The following is a 20,945-nucleotide window of genomic DNA, read 5'->3' as shown; positions in this document are numbered from 1 at the left end:
ATACTAGTGGATTTCGTTATAGATATAGACATGACAAATAGAATTGAAATTTTAGATAGTATTTTGGTAAATGTGATATATTGTATGTACTAATTTGTGTGTAAGTTTACATGAAAAAAAAAATTACTTTTATAATTTTTTAGTGAGAAAGGAAGTTTCATTATTATTTTAATTATTTATTAACTATATATTAATTATGAATTTATAATAGAGTAATGTTAGGGGTAGAAATTTTGGTATTTTGTAACCATCAATTAGCCATCAATAGTGTTTTTAATAATGTGAGATTACATCTAATGGTGAAAAATCACTATCTTTTCTTTTGATGGTTAAGTGCTGGCCAAAAAATACAAAAATTGCTGGCCCTAGACTTTTCTTTTATGATATTATTCATTGTATAATAATATGACTCAATCTCTTAAAGTTAAGATGGTTGTTTATCATCTTTTTTTATGAGAAAAAGAGGATTGAATATTGAGGCTATTTTTTTTGGGATATGACATTTAGGTTGTTGTAATACTGAGTTATAAAAGTTAGGGTATTTTACACTGCTGTGACGATAGTTAATTGATGAAAAAAATTTGGACAGTTCAATTTTTTGGAAGTGAGAAGGGACACAAATCGGACTGTTTGATTTGTGCTGGATATACATTTTGATTGCAAAGAAATTGGATCCACTAATTTCATGCTTACAGAGTGAAATTTTTTTTGTCTAAAGAAATTAGATCCACTGATTTCTAGGCTATAGGACAAAATTTTTGTTGGACAATGAAATTAAACCCACCGATTTCATGCAAACAAATTTTTTGGCAGGTCGTGCCTCTAATCGGACTGTCCGGTTTAAGTTTTCAAAAAATGTGAACTGTCAAGAAGGCGGTCGAACGGTCCGATTTTAGTTTTATATATACCAACTCCATAACCGAGCTATCCACTTCATTTTCTTCTTTTCACACTCTTCAAATTTCTGAAACTCCTCTCTGATCTTTCTCTTCTTCTTTATTGTTTGAAAAAGATTAAAACCAAAGTTGAGAGTGTGCAATGTTAGTATATTATCATGGATCATAGAGTTATGTTAAAAGTGTATTATCATGGTCAAATTTTATTACAAACATCTGAAGGAGTAAAATTTGTGTGTGAAAATCCATTAGATATTATAATTCTATTCACACTGTCATTTGAAGAATTAAAAGATATGATTTATGAGAAGATGGATTCTCAAATATCTAGGAGAGTGTTGTGTATTCTGTACAGATATCCTGTATCTGTATTTGGTGGGTTCGTTCAATTTCAAACGAAATACGTGACCAATGAAGCGAGCATGAAAAAAATGTTTTCAGTGTATATATCTTGAAAGTCGGTCCTAAATATCATTCATCGAACTGTATATTGAGTTCAAGCAACCTGCAGCGGACCGAGATATTGAATTGGAAGAATACAAAAGTGATAGCGAGGAAGAGTTTGAAATTAATTATGAGGTCGTTGATCCGGGTGTAGACGAAGATCAAGCTGACGATACTATAGCGGCAGATATAGCGGATGTGGCAAATGCACTAGCAAACCAGCAGCCGTTTGAGGAGTCGACTTTCATGCGGTCGTTAGATTTTGAGGTCATGCATGCATCGAAGTTTTCTCAATATATAAATGCAGGTATGTAATAATTTTAAATTATGATTTATACGTAGGTTTTGAGTTTGAGACAAATATTTAAGGCAACGATAAATAGATAAAATATAGCGTATAATTAGTAATTGTTTAATTTTTAATTATCAAGTAAATATGTATGTTGATAAATTTAGTATTTCGCATTTTTGTGTGATTATTAATTTATTAAATAGCATTTGATAACCTAGTTGATTAATTTATTAACTTTTGAATGATTTATTCTTGATTTACGAATGATAGATAGATTTTATTAATGAGAAACGTATTTAAGAATTATTTATTGAAATATAAATTTTGTGGTGTGTTTGCAGCAGAACTTTCTGTTATGATGGATGGTGAATTCATCGTGGAAATGAAATTCAATTCTAGGGAGGTAGTAATTAAGGCGATGAAAGATTATACCATTCGTAGAGGTATAAATTATCGGGTACATGAGTCAGAACCGACGACATTCTATACTAAATGTACTTAGTACGGCGCAGATTGTGATTGGCTGATCAGGGTTAGTAAAATGTCCAGAAAATACTGTTGGGAGATAAAGAGGTACAATGATAGTCACACTTGTACTAGGGCCACAAATTTTCAAGATCAGCACGCTCCCAATTACGCCACCTGACATCAGATAATTCGTTAATTAATTTATTTATTATCATACCTATAATCTTAATAAAAATTATTACTATATTAATAACAAATTATTAATACAATAAATTTATTAATAACAATTAATAATAATTATATTATCATACCTATATCTTAATAGAAATTATTACTACAATCTATTAATAACAATTAATAATAATTAATTTATTATCATACATCCATAATCTTAATAAAAATTATTACTACACTATTTTACTAATTTCTAACATTATCATTATTATTTTAATTAAATCAAAATATTTAAAAATAAAAATTTATATAATTAAGATGATCAAGATAATTAGTAATGTAGAGTTTCAAACGATTGATGTCTTTTATTCTCCTTCTCCTTGGCATTATTAAAGATTGGTGGTCCAATTTCTTTTTTTTTTTTTTTAAAGATCTGATTTAATCAACAATGGAGAGTAAAATAAGTGGGGTTGAAGGTGGGGTTGGAGACTTGGGGTGAGTGAGAGAAGGTTGGAACGAGAGTGAAAGGAATGAGGCATTCAGCAGGAAGTATACAAACAGGAAGATTGGAGTGCATGCATGTTTGACGCATAGTTGGGATGCGCAAATCGAACAATCAAATTTGTGTACATGCCATGCCTCTAATTAGACCTAATTCAAATTGGACTGTCCGATTTTTTTATCACAACCGTCATATCTTCGTGAAGTCTCTTACACTCCCATAATCTGGTTATACTCTATATTTGTATATTAAAGGTAAAAAATAATAAATGCTAGCTACTTATTTTATTTTTTCAATAATATAGCAATATATCCACATAAGACCTATTTTGTTGTTCCTCATTGGTATCCACTATCCAAAGTCCATTTAACACAAAATTATAGAATACATAAATCAAATTCAAATTAATAAATTGGATATTTTCTTCTTTATTTTTAGGGTTTAAGGTAAAGGAACGAGTAAACAAAAGCTTGGTCAAGAAGATGGCATGACATTAGGCATTGGTTCACCTGGTTACATCATCTCCATTGAAAGCAAAATTAAAGTTCAAACAAGCAAACAAAAAATATCTAACTTTATTGGCCGAGAAACAAGGAAGTATGGGGGGCAAATATAGGATAGCAAAGAGTGGTCGTTTTATATGATGAGTGAGTGAGTAGAGTAGAAAATGGCATGTTTTGTAAATAGTCTCAAAACCTAAGTGCAATTTGGCAAACACTGAAAAAATATCAATATATATAATATCACTATTCACTGTTCTTCTCTTCAGAATTCAGATCCCTATCAAACCCTCTCTGTACCTCTTCTTCTTCTTCAAGGCCACCACCAACCCCTCCTCCGATCTACCGTGGCAGTTCCATCTGAAACAAACACACCACCAGCTCCAACAAAACGGAACAATCACCGACATCTACCCTCACACTCTCTCTTTCAGTCTTCTAAACTTTCATTTCTATTAGGTAATTTCGTTCTCTCTCTCTCTCTCTCTCACTTCGAAACAAAATTGTTCATATCCGAATTCAAAGTTCTGATCTTTTTTATCGGATTAAATCATTTCCGGGTTTTTTTGCCTCTTTTTCCCCCAACTGTTTTATTAGATGATGATTTACTGTTTGTTCATTTTTAATTTTTAATTTTTTTGTTTTCGTTTCTATGTTTTCAGTTCTGAAAAAGCTTTTTGTCTCTGGTTCCGATTCGTTACTTGGGAGATCTGGATCACTGAGATTCGTAACAATCTAGGGTGGTTTAAGAAACGGGGTTTTGGATAAATTGCATGTTCAGTTTTGGATCCACTTAGTGGGAGAAGATTTGTGTTGGTAATCGTGGCGACAACCGTTGGTTTTGTGAAACACTCTCATTTCTTGTTGGTGCTGTTGTAGCAGTGAGATCTAGTGGAAAAAAACACAAGTTTTGAATCTCTGTGAATTTGTGCTCTTTTGTGAACCATGGAAACGCTTGTTGTTGTGGCACAGCATAGGAACCAATTCCACAGGTCTAAGACCCAAGGCCATCCTAGGTTTGGTCCTTCTTCTCCTTCTAGGGATTTTAGGGGCATCAATTGTAGAACTTTTCAAACTGGGACTGGTATTCTACCAACACCATTGAAATCTGATACTATTTCACCTATGGCCAAAATGGCATCTCCACCATCACCTTCCCCTAGAACACCATCTAGTATTGTCCCAGATAACAAACCCCGCAGCAAAATTGCCACACCAAGGAGTGCCCCAGTTGCTATCCATGGCAAACCGTGTAGAAAGGTTGATGATTTCAGTGAAGGGCATCATTTTCCTGGTGGAAGATGCATTTCTCTCTCAGAGCTTTGGGCTGGACCTACCTATTCGAATTCGCCGCCACCTAGTTCATTGCCTATCCCGAAATTCTCAGTTAGGCCAAAGAGGACTGTGTCCCTCGAGCTGCCTCGGTCCTCCCCTGAGATTGAGCTGCATCCGGTTGCCAAGTCTGCTCCCTCATCCCCACGCAGGGAGTATTCCCCTTCCACCAGAGACATCTTTGCTAATGCTGATTCTGCCACGAAGACCCTGTGTCGAATTCTCAATCTTAACTTGGATGGGGAATGAGGTTGAAGGGGAAACTGGTTTCTTGTAAATATGTTTTTATTTTCAGTGAAGCTGGGTTAGTGTTAGATGTATATAGAGTGACCAAATAAAAGTATGTAGCTCTTGAGTTTGTGTAGTTGTCAGTAGTGGTGTGATGACAATGTTGATCGATGGCTGTGGTGTGGTGGGTTAACAATCTCCGGACTTTTGGGAATTGGATCAAGCTTAGTAGTGGAGAGAGGTATTCAAGGCTCTTATGGGGGGCACAGGGTTTACTATGACTCATGTGACTCAGGTGATGTGGATGGAAGCTTCCATCAAAATGGTTGGGAAGAAGCTGCCATGAAAATGGTTGGGAAATTATAGAAGTTGAATGATGGTAACTGGTTGGAGTGGCTTGGAATGGAATAGACTTTGGTTATACCTATCCTGAAGAAATTTATATATTCCAGCCGACTCATGGTTTCATGTTAGATATGCTTAAAGGCATAATCTCTTCATAGAAATGGTTAACTTCTAAATTGACATAGGATTTAGTACCCCTCTTATACTAAGTACATATTGTAGGGTGTAGAATCTCAAACTTTCAGAAACCCTTTAGGCCTCTCAACCTTTTCTAACATATATTTCAATATCCATAGGTGATCTAATGTTTAGATATCTAGTAGTTTATCACTTTATCTGCCTTTCTTACTTATTTCATTGTGTTTTCCTTCCTTCTCCTTTGTCTTAGTAGATAGTGTTTTACTACCTTGCTTTCTTTCTTGTCTGATAACTCTCTCTCTCTCTCCCCCTTGCTAGTTAGTAGTTTTATTCCCCTGCCTACTGATCCTCCTCTTCTAGTTATCTTTCACTTTGCCCCTTCACAATCTTTTCTGGTTTTTTTTTCAAAGAAAAGTTGGAAGGGTTTTCTACTTTAGTCATAATCTTCTATAGCTGATTGCTTTAGTTTTTTAGGGTCAATCCATGTTACATTACCTGTTAGCAATACAGTAAGTCCTTGATGTTCTTCCATTATTCTGCCTTTGGTAAATGCTTCTTTCCTTTAGTCTTCACTCGGCTTATCTTCCATGGAGAATGTTGATCATACCATGCTCCGGCATCAAGGTAAGATCTTACTTCGAGATCAATTTATATTCTGCTTTAATTGTTACTGCCATTTATTCATTCATCACTGTTGAATGATAAATCGTTTCGATATGTGAATCAGGTCGGCGAAATGGCATCAGCTGCTTTGTTCGAAGGTGTGGTCATGGCCTTCCAAAGTTGTTAGTTAGAATGCAAATCAGTTCAGTTATTTGTTTTGTTGTGTTTATTTATGTGCTTTATAGTTCGATAATCCTTTGGAAATAGAGTTTGTGACTATGATATCTATAATGCTACTATGTTGGTATTTGTAATTCTACTATGTTATTATCAGAATTAAGTACTTGTTATTTATATAGCATTTTCTTGGAAATCCATAAAACCATGGCTTAAGCATTTTGATAAAGGAATTATATCACTATGATTCGGGTATTGATATATAACTTGCTGCACGAGGAAATAAAAAACGGTACAAAACAATAGAAATTGAAGGCCAACTAAGGCTCTGATCTCATTAATTTATTGGAGTCCGATGAAAGTTACTGTTAAGAGGTGTGGATTTCTTACAATACCACGCACTTCAATTGAATTGTTTGGTTTTTGCCGAACTAATGGATTTTGGACTTTGGATTTTGCTAGTTTGTGCTGTAAGGGCATGAGTTAAGAACACCATATGAGAAAGTGTTTTATAGAAGTTGAAAAAATGAACGTTTTCATATTTCTAATGCATTTTTTTATATATTTCTAATGCATTGAATAGATCAAGTATTAAAAGGTTTTTATTATTATATTTTTAAAATGTGGTTTTAGTGTATAAATTAACTAAATCTTTATTTACTAGGGTAAATGACATAAAAAATCAAGATTTCTTAACAGAATGACTAGGGACGATTTTGAAAGAAAAAAAAATATTAGAAATGATTTTGATTCTAGACAAAAATAATTGAAGATTGAGCAATGGTTACCATTCCTAGTAAAGTCGCCATTCATGTTGTAGCAGGTTAAATTACATTTGTTGTGTGAGATTCTCTCTTTGGGTTCCATATAACTACTTCCTAGTCATAGTTATGATTTGAATCCTGATGCACTCTCCAGCCAGACATACACAAACCAAGCCTTGCAGTGCTGTGAGATCCTCTCTTAAGTGGCAGGTTACTTGCATACTCCTCAAGTCGGGTCAGGTGTCGAGTTTGGAGGACCCAAGCTAAAACCCAATTGTGTTGATGCGATCCAATTTTGTTTTTGGGCCAAGTCAGACACGTGTCCTTGGGCCTAAGTTGATTCCCTTAAAGGGTGTTGTTGGTAGTGAATAGATGGACTTAGTGGACCTTTGGGCTTTAGTCTTGGACCTAGATAGGAACAAGTGTGTTATCCGTTTTAAATGACTTAAAGTAAAAAAACTATAGTTTAAGTGACATAGGTCCTTTTGAAAAGTCCAAAACTACTTTTCAGCCAGACATACACAAACCAAGCCTTGCAGTGCTGTGAGATCCTCTCTTAAGTGGCAGGTTACTTGCATACTCCTCAAGTCGGGTCAGGTGTCGAGTTTGGAGGACCCAAGCTAAAACCCAATTGTGTTGATGCGATCCAATTTTGTTTTTGGGCCAAGTCAGACACGTGTCCTTGGGCCTAAGTTGATTCCCTTAAAGGGTGTTGTTGGTAGTGAATAGATGGACTTAGTGGACCTTTGGGCTTTAGTCTTGGACCTAGATAGGAACAAGTGTGTTATCCGTTTTAAATGACTTAAAGTAAAAAAACTATAGTTTAAGTGACATAGGTCCTTTTGAAAAGTCCAAAACTACTTTTTTTTAGCTTTTACTTATAAAAAGTTATATTAACAGTGTTTGATACAATTTTTTAGATAAATTTTTAATTTTTCAAAAAGTTATTTAAGAGTTTTTGAAGAAGTTAAAAAATGTGACTTTTTCTATTTTCAAAAGCTATTTTATCACTCCTATTTAATGCACAACTTTAAAACAAAGAATTTTATAATAATTTTCAAACACAAAATAACTTATTTAAAAGTTGTTATTAATAAAAGTTCTTATATTTTAAACTCCTATTTTAATAGAATTTATTTAAGAAGTTTAGCCAAACTGACCCATAATCTCTGCCTCCTTACTTGAAAGTCTCAAGTTCGAGTCCCATCAGTATCAAAAACTAAAAATTAGAGGTTGTTCAATCCATCTGACAAAAAAAAAGACTTCAATTTATTTAATCTTATAATTTGATAAAGAATTAATTTATTGATTAAATTAAAGAATAAAATATGTTAAGAAATAAAATAAATACATACTCAATTAATGTATTTCTATCCGTTTTCAAAGTACACGAAATCATTCGAAGAGAACATGTCCTACTATATCTGGAATAGCTTTTATAGATACTCTTCATAAGGATCAAATCAATGAATTTTCTTGTTGAAAGTTTTTATTATTAAAAATTTAATGAGCATCTTAAAAGCTGATTAAGAAAACTCTTTCTTTTTCCTCCTTTGTCTTATCCATCATATCAACTAAAAAAATTTTGGCCCCCCCTCACTGATTTGATTTCCTGTCGGACTTTACCAAAGTCTGAATGCAATTATCTTATTGACTCAGCCGATTTGGGAGGTTATGTTAGTTACTACTACACCTAATGTTTACAAATTTAGAGCATAGACACTTGTTTAATTTAAAGCTTCAACTTACAACAACTACTCTAGTAGTGATGGTTTTGAATTGAATGATTGGTTTTATTTATGTTACCACCCTTGAGATGATTTCTCTTATGAAAATACATGAAGCATGTCCATAGATGTCAGAACGACATGCATTTAACTGTTTCTCAATCAATCTCATGATGTGTGTCAGGGACACTGAAAGATGCCAAAGGAGTCGCCATCTCTAAGGTTCCTTTTCCTTATTAGCTTGCCTTGTTCTTTATCATCATTTTCCTGAGCATCTTGGCATATTAGCATGCGTGCTTTTTTGCTTCCATGGGTCCCATCCCCATCCCAATGTGTTCACAGGGCAATTTTTACTTTTAAGGTTGCTGCTTGTTTTCCATAAGCTGTATTATAAGATCATTTGTTAGTTAAATCTTATTATATAGTAATTATATATATGTTGTCCCTTTTCTTTAGTTATTGGACACATGTGTGGTAACTCATGGTTTGCACTAATACCATTTTGACTGTGTTGTTTATATGTTTAAAATTGGATGTAAGTCAAAGAATGAATGATGGTTTGTATATTAACTTATTTCAAGAGTGCATTATGTTTCACTTGTGGCAGGCTCTAAATTAAGCAGTTATTTCAAATTTAAATCCAAATTACAAAATGTACTTATATTGCAGGAGATTCAAAGCCAAATATGATTCAATCAAAGCATAACTAATAATCAAATAAAAAGATGAATGAAGAAGCTTATTAAGGCCTATCATGGTATAGAGTATAGACACCTTTAACCATAACTCTTTTGGCTTTTTGCTTTTGTGGTACATGACCCTTTTTGCATTTTCAAGTCCATTTACTTCTGCTATGATGGTTCCCTTTAATGATGACTCCAGTTATTTTATACCTTTTTCTTGTCTATGCCTGATCAGAACACACAGTAATTATTCCCATCATTGTTTATAATGGCTTAGGAGTGAGGGATAATTTAATTAATCAGGAACTGCTTTTTAAGTCTTAACTCTTAACCCTCCCAAGTTTGAAAAATATATGGGGATCCTCTCTGTCATATACGTATCAAAGTTTCTAAGTATTAACCTAATATTCAAATAATTGGATAATGAAGTAATGGGTAAGGAAAAGGACTCATAACAAAATGTATATTTTTCTGTCAATGTCAGGGTTATTTAGAGTATTATATTAGTTTGCTGAATTCTCTCTCAACCCATAGATGAATAGTGAGAGGAAAGGGAAGATAATAATAGAGTTCATGCAAAGAGGGAATCTTTGTGAGAAATAATTAACCGGTCCCCATCTTAAGATAATAGGCAGCATCATCATTATCATCAACTTATAGCAGAAGAAAAAGATTAAAAAAGGAAAAAAGAAAGGGAAAAAAAGACACTGTTTTCAGTTTTCATCAATCACACATCATCATCTGCTTCAGCCGAAAACAATGGGGGCAAAAACCAGAAGCAATCAAATTGGTCATTACTTCACTTGGATTGAACTCTACATCCTCTCTTATCTCTTTATTTGCAGGGAGAGGCAAAAAAGATTTAAAAAAAAAGACTTCAAAAAGGGGTAAAAGATCATACACTGATTACATGATGAAACATATATATACTACAGGTCATGAAACCCATGATGAAGAAATGGGAAAAATTTTGACTTGACTTTTTCTGCTGTTGCTGCTGGTTGGTTATCTTATTCTTATCCTCCTCAAAATGCAGGACTTTGCGGCAAAGGTGCATGTAAAGGATGTTGAAGTCAAGAATAATAACGTCCGTTACTATCAAAATCCTCCTACTAAATATTTTCTACACCATCTAACACCATCTCTTTGTGGCGGCATTCAGGGCTGCAAAAAGCTTTCTCTCCTCTGCAAAAAGTAACAAAGATAATCTAAGATCAATAAAACTAATCAATATATAGTAGAAAATATAGAAGATCACATACACAATTATTTTCATTTTGGGATAGTGATAAACATATATATAGAACATTATTAAGAACTGAAAATAAAGTGGAATTTTTTATACCTATAGATAAAAATGTCTTGTGTATGATCAAGGTGTTTGTTGCAAGTGTAACAGAAGCTGAGGAAATTCCCAGAAGGAAGTGGAGGTTTTCTGGGTAGGGAAAAATAGCCTTCTACAATGCAATTGTTGAATATGTGGGTTGTTCTTGGGTTAGGTCCATGGGATATGACACGTGTGTACTCCTCAGAAAGCTCCATCTCACTCAGAGACAGAACACCATCCTTAAAAACAACCTTGGTAGGAGGAGAATCATTTGCATAGATTCCTGAATTTTGAGAATCCTTGCTGGTTCTGCCTCCAACCACAACATCATCAGCATCACATGTTTGTGGGGAAAATGTGGAGGGTGGTGGAAGGGGAGGGATCTTCACTCTAAGACGTGTCCCAAAGAGGACATTCCCTTTGTTTTGTTCAGCAGAATTTTTTACAAGAGCAAGGCCAATGCCTCTGGAATCATCAGCAGAGGCTGTGTTTTCCGATGAGGCATTTCGGTGAACAGTTTGTGTGCACTTTTTTTTGGTGTTGTTTTCATGTGAAAATGGGTTCCCAAAGGCAAAAGGGGACACTGCCCTTGCATCAAGGATTGAAGTTGGGCTCCTCAAGGATTCAGTTGGCGGTGGTGGTGAGAGAGAAAGGCACTTTGAGGTGAAATCTCTGATGAACTTTGGTGACCCAAAAAGGGAAGGGATTGTCCTCTTTGAAAAGCTTTGATTTTGAGAAGATTGCTGTGAAGAAGAGCTGTGATCAGCCATCAAACTTGGCTTGGTCACTGCCCTTGATCTGTTCCTCAGCAGCATAAGGAACAAACTCAGTCCTACAAAACCCAAAAACAATAACAATTATATAAATAATAATTGAATAAGATATTTATTATTCATCCATCCCCATGAAGAAACTCACTCATGACTCACCCAAAATTGGTCTTTTCAGTTTGAAATTGAGGATCAAAGTCGGATACTTTTTTGCGAGAATCCTATAGAGCACTGAATACTGATGAGAATGTCAAGAACAGAGAAAAGGGACTTAACAGAGAAGCTATGTTATGTGATCTGAGAGTAGTGTCAGGGAAACTGAATTGCGTATTGGTTTTTAGTGAATGTTAATGAACAAGAGAGGAAACAGTGTGAGACATGTGATCTAAGAACAGTTCAAGCACCATAACACCATTGACATGTGTTTTCAGGAACCAATAGTAGATCACAGAATAAGAAGAAGATAAAGAAACGGTTTTTGATGGATACAAGGCACCATGAAACGGATACTCAAAATTATTGAACCCTTTCGTTTGGTTTTTGTTACCTAGCTAAGCTAAGTGCAACTTCACGAATCACCATAATTCATGTTTTTTTTTTGGAGAGAAAAAGAGAGAGAGAGAGAGAGAGAGAGAGAGAGAGAAAAAAGAGTTTCAATTTTGATGCTGAGAAAGTGTGCAGCTTTATGGAGAAAAAACAGAAAGAGAGGAAAAAAGAGAGAAACTTTGAGCTTAAGAGAGAGAGAGAGAGAGAGTCGTGTGCATGAAAATCAAAATAATTGTTAAACACGAATTGGATCTGGTTAAACTGAGAAATAATTGTTAATAAGGCCTATAATATTGTTTTCTTAGTACAAAATATCTCTTATGGATTCTAAAATAAGTGTTTTATTTTTATACATCCTTAATATTATTCATACATTTTTACTTTTTACTTTTTTTTTATTTTTTTATAAAAATATTATCTGTACACTAAATTCAACTACTAAAATTAATTATAAATATAAAATACATATTAATTATAAATATAAAATACATATATTACCATAGTTATTTTTTTTCTCTTATCTTTAATTTTTATAAATATTTTAATTGTACACCTATGTATTTAACTGCACAATTGTCATCATTATTTATATTAGTAAATTAATTAACTAATACTATTAATTAACATTTTTAATTATTATATATAATAATAAATATGAAATTAATTAAAATATAAATAGTAATGTTTTAATTAAGAAGTCTTGAATTTAAGTTTTTTTTAAAAAATATTTTAATGGATTAATATATAACAATAAAAAGAAGTTTAAAAACTAAAATTTGTATACAAAATTAATTTTTTTATTCCTTTTATAGATAATACATAATAGATGGTAAGTTATAATATATAATTTGACCACTACTTAATAAAATAATAACTCATCTTTTGTATACTCTCATAATTAGACTGTATATTTAACTTAATATTCCAAATAAATATTAATTTAAATGTATATCTAGGATTATTTTAATAAAAACTTATTATCTTAGTCCTATAGAGTTGGATATAAATTACATTAATAACAATGTGATTAATTATAAATGAGCACATATAAATAAAGTGAGTGGCATGGGCATAACTTTATCTCCCATTTTCCAATCTGAATTGTTTTGTATTTCTTTCTCTCTCTTGTGATCATAAGTGTGTCATTAAACAGCCTAGTTTTTGTCTTTTTCTAATTCTTTCTTCATTTGATGGAATGTATTTTGTCCATATTCGCTTCAATAGTGACATAAGACAAGGGAACGGAAACGAAAGCTCTTCTCCTTATTTATTTATTTATTTATTTATTGATGAGAAATGCTATTTCTACACCAAAATTAAACACTAAAATCAGTTATCAATGTATTTGTATATAAATATATGTGTGGTTTAATTTATTTTCAATGTATATTTATATTTTAACATATATTTTATACTGATAAATAACTTTAATGGTTAATTTTAGTATACACAAAGCATAACCCTTTATTTATAAACAACGTACTTTATGTAACATTAAATTTATTTAAGCGCCTCTAATTAACATTACCATTAAGATTTAATTTGTATACACAGTTTTATCCTAAAAAGTTCTACGTAGATATTGAAAAGAAATTTACACCTAAACCTAACTAATTAAACATATTTTCACATAGTTAAAAGTAATAGTTTTTTTTTTAAAAAAAAGAATCTACTTTTAACAAAATGTGTAAATTCTTTTTATATCTCGAATTCAGTGTATCCGACGTATATGTATATTTATCTTATATGTATTGCGTCTAAAATGTATATTAGATTTTAAATTTGTAAATAATATAAAAATTACATATTGATAAATAAAAAATTTATTTTATTTATAAATAAAAAATCCTACTTTTGCCTAGATACTAGATAGAAGAGCACTAAATAAACACACGAATAGTAGTGCATTCATCAAAACTAAAATCTAATGGATTTGTACATTTTTTCCTTCAAAGTTCAAAGAGATGTTCTCATTGAAGATTATTTTGTTTGCATAGGTACTTATTAAATATGCATTATTTTTGCAGTTGAGATGACATATTAGAATATTTTTTTATGTGTGAGTAAATAATATATAAGTTTGTGATGTAATATTTTGGATTGGAGACGGTTCAATCTGTCTCGCAAAAAAAAAAAAAAGAATGATTCTTTTAATTAAAATTTGTTCATAAGTCATGTAACAATTAATTAACTATCTTTTAAATAACAGGTCTGCTATATATACAAGCTTTTTTGGCTTGTAAGCTATATAAGTTGGTCCAAGTTCAAGAAAAAATACGCGCACCACTCTTTTAGAATCGAGCGTCCAACGCACGCGCCTTAATCACCCTTCCACAACACGTTCACTCTTCCTCTTCTTACTCAATCAAAACGCAAATCATCAAGATTCAAGCAACATTTGAAACAAACTATGATTTTGCAGAAACGTTCCAACTCCTTGCGAAGAGTAGAAGAAATCAAGAAGAAAAGATACAAATCTCCATAAAAAATCACCAGAAAAAACGAAGAAACATTATTCAAGGTATTGTTTTACTGTTTTTCTAGGTTTTTTTTTCTAGATTGTCTCTGTCATGTGCCTCATCCTTAACCAGTAAAACATTAAAAGATTTCAAGAAGAAATATACTGTCTCTCCCATGTTTTGGTTGTATTTTTGTAATTCTTTGGGTGTATTTCTGTAACCGTTTGGGTGTATTTTTGTAATCGTTTTGGTGTATTTCTGTAATCGTTTGGGTGTATTTCTAAGTTCCATTATCTTCAAAACGATTTCAAAGCTTGATTTCAGAAAACCATGAAAATCGAAAAAAAAAAACTAAGCAAGAATATAGAGAGAGAAAACGCACGTAAATAACGAAGAAGAAACCAGTGATAAACGCTGGTAAAACAACGAATGAAAAGGCAAAGAGAAAACGCACGAAGGAGATCCAACAAATTTGACAAGAAACTCGAAAAAAGAAACGAAATCTTTTAAAAAATAGAAGTTATATATTTACGCGTTAATTAATTTGAATTGATTTAAAAGTCTGTTAAAGATGCATATAACATAAACAACACGTTTAGTAAATTTCGTTCTCTTCAAGTTTGTAAAGCTTGTAATTACAAAACACTAGATATTTTCTCTTTAAATAAATATTGTATTTCGGCAAAAAGGTAAAATAATTTTGGATCTAGGAACAAAATATCTGGGTGCTAGTCCCGGATGGATAAGTAAAAGTAAATGACATGATTCATGACAACGTGTCTTATCATGACTTTATTTACAAATTAGTTAGTTAGATTAATTAGATTAAAATAAAATTATATATAAACACGCAGCTCACGCAATTTTAACCGAAAACTTAGGTCAACCAAACCTGTCTTATTTTTATCTTCTTCATAATTCAGTACATGGATCGGAGCATCATCGTCATCGCCGTCATAATGTCGTACAGGTTTTATCTTCTACCTACCATCAGTTTCAATCTTTCAATTACTTGTTATTTTCTTAGAGTTGTTTATTTTTTAAGCAAGTTATATAGTTTACACTTTATAATATACACTCTTCAATTTCATCTTAATATATAACGCGTATTACATTTATTATTTTAAAATGTATAAATGTTTTTCTTGAACTTTCTAATTTTTTTTTTTGAAAGAATAATATGTCACCCCTTAAATACCTTACAAAATATTCCAGCTGACACTAAACTAGTAGACAAAAATGAAATTATTTCCATCCTTTCATATCGTAGAATGTTTTCAATTGAAAAAATTAAATTTATTTCACATATATACACTCCTTTGATTTTAAGAGAACACTCCCAAAATAATCGTTGGTAGATAGTAATTAAATAAAATAAAATAAACACCTATGAGTATAAATCTATAACTATATTACGTGTACATTAAAATCAGTCATCAAAATCAATTACTAATATAAAATATATATTAAAATATAAATACACTAAAAATAAATTAAACTATACATATATTTATATACAAATATATATTAATAACTAATTTTAGTGTACAAATAATATTTTTATAAAACTATATATAAATGAATCTCTTAAGGTAGTTAATTAGTTGAGTTAATCTTTTAAATAAATGCGTGAAATATTTGCATGTTAATGACTTGGGCGAATAATTTGTTCTCAAATGATGATTCAATCATGCCACAACCCTGTTTCTTCACTTATAAGTCTGCGATTGCGGCAAAGTGTAAAATTAGATATTGGAAAAACCAGAAGATGGAGCAAGAAACAATTATTTAGTAAGGAAACACCATGGATGAGAAAACTCCCATTTAGTATAATTTTTTTATTAAGAAGTATTTTGTATTTTTAAAAAATACAAATACTTCATTTTATATTTGAGAAACAAAAAGAATCATGTATATATGTTTTTAATTTTGAAAATTTAAAAGTAATCTTGAAAGCATTTATAAAAATGCTTTTTAAAGCACTATTAAAAAAAATTATTTTTAGTAATAACAAAAATAGTCACTAATATATTTAACAATAATAAGACATTAGCCATCTTATATTTTGTCCTTAAAAGATTTTAGCGACAATTATATAATTGTCAAAAAAGACCTTTTTAATAGTCGCAAAAAATATATAATTTATATTATATGTTATAATAATAACGACAAATATATAATTGTCGTAAAAATATAAGTTAAATAAGACATATAATGACTATTATATTATTGTCACTAAAAATTTGCCACCAAAAATAATTTTTATTATAGCGAAACCAAAAATCTAATATAACTTATATTAATAAATATCTACATTTACAATTCTTTATTATATGTATATCTATCTACTAAAATTATTTTAATATTTAAAAATAAAATTTTCAAGTATATTTTTTTATAATTTGGACTTATTAAAAATATTTTAATTTTAATTTACAAACAATATTCTTGTTACAACTTTTGAAAAGATAAAACATTACCAAACTCAACCAAAACTTAAAGGTGTTTGGTCTTTTGCTGCAATAAAATGTCATTGTTAGCATTCAATCAACGCACTGTTGCATGCAACAACAAAAATGTCTATGATCTATACATTACTAAGCTCTCTATCTATCCTTATAATGCATGTGTGCTGTTTTCCTTCTTATATATACTAAATGTACACCAAAAATTAATTACTAAATTACATAATAATATAAAATATAGATTAAAAATAAATTAAATAAAATATTTAGTAATTATTTTTTATATGCATATAATTTTTTTATTAACTAAAAATATTATGTGTATACTATGCATATATTAGCTACTAAATTAATCATGTAATTATTATTTTTAATATATATTTTATATTAATAAATAATTTAATTATTAGTTTTTTATATACATATAAGCATAATTGAAATTTGAATGTAATTGTCAATGTGTAATTGCATCTTTAATCATCGAAAAAATTGTCGTAAAAATAAATAGAGTCTTATATTAATAAGCATCGTAAAGACACTTTCTAATGCATTAAATGCATTACAAATGTATTAAAATTTAAAAGAGTTAAAACTTTTTTTTTACTCTCTTAATCAATATCTTTAGAACACTTTTTAAGTAAATCCATTTCAATATAAATTAACATACGTAGCAATAAGTAATAATTTGAAGCATAAAAAATTAATAAGTCATCACAAGTTTTATTATTAAAACATACACCATTTAAAGGATTATATTATATGAGTTTAATTTGAATGTACTGACAATATAAAACGTTTTACACAGTCGTATAATCACAACTATTTTTTTAAATAAACATTCACCCAATTAATATAAAATGTAGTTATTTTTATTAATATTAACGTTATATATATGGTTGGATATATATATATATATAACGGTTTTATACTATGTTCGGTTCTCGGGTCCCAAACGGATCAGGTAAGTGGAATGGACAAATGAGATGAGGAGGATCTGGACCTAGATGACGAACGGACGGATTTTTTGAGTTGTGGTGTTGGAGAGTGGAAGACAGAAACTTGACGACCTCCCGAGCTGTGGTGTTGAGAAAGGGGAGAGTCACCTGCAATGACACTCCAACGCTCTAGTCAGGGGTCGTATAGGTGGCAGTAAAAGTAACGGGTTAGTGACGTACCTAGGAAGAGGGGTAGGGCGCTCCCCTTATATATTCTGTCAGTTTTTCCCTTCTGGCTGTAATGAACAATGCTAGAAGAGAGGAGGTACTTGAGCGTTCTTATCAGGTCGTTTGTCAGCCACTCGCTGAATCGGCCACTCGGGCCGGGACGCTGCATCAAGCGGGCCGGACTGAAACACACTAATAACGCATTAAAATTAAATTTTATATTATATATGTATATTATTTGAGTTGGATCGGAATATTCCAATCCAGCTAAACAAAAATTATATGGGGAGTCAAATCTAATTCAAAGTGTTCAAGACAAGTAAGGTTTTTGCTTTGGATCAATTTGGATCAGGGACATCCCTAAATTATTGTATACAAAATGCAATAATAGTTCTGATATTTTTAGCAATATATGTAACACTTCTGGTTTCTTATACTCCATGCTATGTCCAAACTCTAAAATATAAGATTAGGTAAAATAGTAATCCTGAATTCCAATTACAATATTTTTCTTTGTTTTGTTTATTTATTAATTATTATATTTTCTTATTCAAAGATCTTGTGTTGTGTCGTTATCTCATTGCTAATAAAAAAAAAGGCAGTGAGGCACTAGTGAGCCCCATTTGATGGGGAGGGGCAGCAACTTCACTGCACCATAGAAAGAGATTTACCAAGTTTCAGAAAAATGTGTTTTTTTTGTAATTAATTTTCTTAAACTAAAAGCCGACAGTAGAGGAAATTAAAACAAAATTGCCAATACAGAAGTCTAAATTTAATTAATTGGTCAAACCTATTTTTAAGGATATTTTTGTGCTTGGGAGGGATTATCCATTGGAAGATGTTATGTGATATTAATTTTAATATTAAGAAATAAAATATTCTGATATTATTAAAATATTTTGAATAAAAGTTGGTCGAACTCATATACAAATTATATCAGAGTTATTATATATATTTCAATGAATAAAAAAAAAACATAAAAATTAAATCTGAGATGCTAAAACTAAATAATCAAATCAATTTCAAACTTAAATTTAGATAATAACAAAGTTATATATTATTTGGCACCCTTTATATACATCTTATTGCAGAGGCCAAATTCATATATAGACAGCAGCAAGAAATAACACTCGTTATTTATATTTTTTTAATTATTATATAAAAAATAAAGATTCATATTTAAATACTTCTTATTGGAAAATAAATGTCGTTTTTTGTTAATTAAATAAATATTTAATTTTTCATTTATTATATTTTATATTAATAATTTAAATCTAAAATTTAAAATGTAGATTCTAATATTCTAAGATTTAGAATTTATAATTTTATAATTTAAAATTAAGATCTGATTTAAAATTTTAAAAATATTATAGTCTTTAGAGAGAATGACAGATCGATCCTGACTTTTGGTCCGTAGAAATTTAAATTCTTGGGGATTTAAAAATAACACGGATTTAAAAATATATTTAAGTCTCTGACCTCTTCAAATTCTGAACATATCGATTATTGAGTTTCATTTGTTCAATTTTAAAATCTCTCTCACGTGTACATTCGTATAAACCAGGTCAGTACAACAGGAGTTACGCTTGATTTTTCCGTTGAATCTGACAGACCCAAGTGAACATGAAAAATCAATATGTCTAGGTTTTGAAAAGGTCATAAACTTAACTGTATTTTCAAATTCTCGAAGATTTAAATGTTTGCGAATCAAAAAGTTAGGGACATATTTCTACTTTTTTTCTACTATTTATTTATTTATTTTGAAACGCATTAGGACTCGCCAAGAATAAGACTTATTTATTTTATGTCAATTTTATAGACAACATTTTGGTAAAGAATACTAATGTGCTCGTGGGAAGGGACCCACCATGTAACCTACCTGCCCCACATAACGTACTTTTTTCACCCATGGGCCCAATATGGGCCCCACCAAAAGGGAGCCATCTTTATGATTCATAGGCCCACATTTTGCCTTATTGGGCTGAATGTATATCGGGTGATGTAGTAAGACAAAAAATATGCTTATTATGTTTCTTGAATTTATTCCCCCATGTCACGACCAAAATTAACACTCCTATTATTCTCGGTTCTTTTTACAGTGGAAAGAAAACTTTATTTTCTTTATTATTAATTTATTTTGATGTATGTCTTTTCTTTAGTCAGTTTTATGTCTCAAAATTATTAACTCTGTCGAAAAAAGTTTTAAATTATTAAATATACTATAGAAGGGAACTATTTATAATCAATTGAGATGCATTTATTAATTTAAGAATCATGTGGCAAACAACGAAATGATGTTACAACCAATTTTACTAGTGGGCAATAGAGTTTGGTCAAATCAGTTATTTCTTCTTTTTTCTTTTACTTTTTGGTATGGATTTTCTTCCTTTTTTTTTTTTTTTACTTTTTGTATGTGACTGTTTTGGACAAAAAATGTTCTTAAAGAGTTAAAAAAAATCTCTTCGTGTATGATCCTTTTATCAATTTTATTGCATAAGGACTGCATAAAAATTTCAAAAGAGAAAAAAAAATCATATATAGGATACTACATTAATTGTCAAGGTATGGTTATGTTTTTCTTTATCAAGAAATTGTTTAAAAAATAATATTCTAGGTTTCTATTAAGGTGAAAATTCAGATGAAGTCGACTTCACGTGAAGTTGATATTTGAGAATTGTTAGATGATTTGACTTATTTGACTAAATTTTCATCTAACGACTCTTAAGTATCAATCTCACGTGAAGTCGACTTCACCTGAGTTTTCACCTTCTGTTAAACATGCATCAAAAAAATAAAGTAAAATTTACGGTTGGAGGATAGAAAATAGAGTTCTCTCTCTCCGGCATTTTTCTTCATACATTTTTGGATAACATTAACGTGTGTGTTGCTTGGTCATATACGGCACATAATTAAGCAAATTAAAATTATACAAGAGATAAGTC

The 20,945-nt window shown here is 30.7% G+C and overlaps 2 protein-coding genes across 2 annotated transcripts; one reads left to right on the top strand and one right to left on the bottom strand.

The window, feature by feature from the left end:
- The first annotated feature begins 3,324 nt into the window (after nucleotides 1–3,324).
- LOC112754436 (uncharacterized) lies at nucleotides 3,325–6,304 on the top strand. The gene is made up of 3 exons (XM_025802085.3): nucleotides 3,325–3,735; nucleotides 3,939–5,943; nucleotides 6,047–6,304. Exon 2 carries the CDS (start codon nucleotides 4,222–4,224, stop codon nucleotides 4,855–4,857), a length of 636 nt encoding a protein of 211 aa, XP_025657870.1. The 5' UTR covers nucleotides 3,325–3,735; nucleotides 3,939–4,221; the 3' UTR covers nucleotides 4,858–5,943; nucleotides 6,047–6,304.
- Nucleotides 6,305–9,990: 3,686 nt separating this feature from the next.
- On the bottom strand, nucleotides 9,991–12,179 carry LOC112755163 (FCS-Like Zinc finger 8). Its single transcript, XM_025803083.3, has 3 exons — nucleotides 11,530–12,179; nucleotides 10,619–11,432; nucleotides 9,991–10,458 (listed from the first exon to the last, which is right to left on the bottom strand). Exons 2-3 carry the CDS (start codon nucleotides 11,413–11,415, stop codon nucleotides 10,386–10,388), a joined length of 870 nt encoding a protein of 289 aa, XP_025658868.1. The 5' UTR covers nucleotides 11,416–11,432; nucleotides 11,530–12,179; the 3' UTR covers nucleotides 9,991–10,385.
- Between the last annotated feature and the right edge of the window lie 8,766 nt (nucleotides 12,180–20,945).

The sequence above is a fragment of the Arachis hypogaea genome, chromosome 16 (assembly GCF_003086295.3).
Source record: "Arachis hypogaea cultivar Tifrunner chromosome 16, arahy.Tifrunner.gnm2.J5K5, whole genome shotgun sequence".
Taxonomy (NCBI): Eukaryota; Viridiplantae; Streptophyta; class Magnoliopsida; order Fabales; family Fabaceae; genus Arachis; species Arachis hypogaea.
This window is presented reverse-complemented; position numbering and strand designations above follow the sequence as displayed.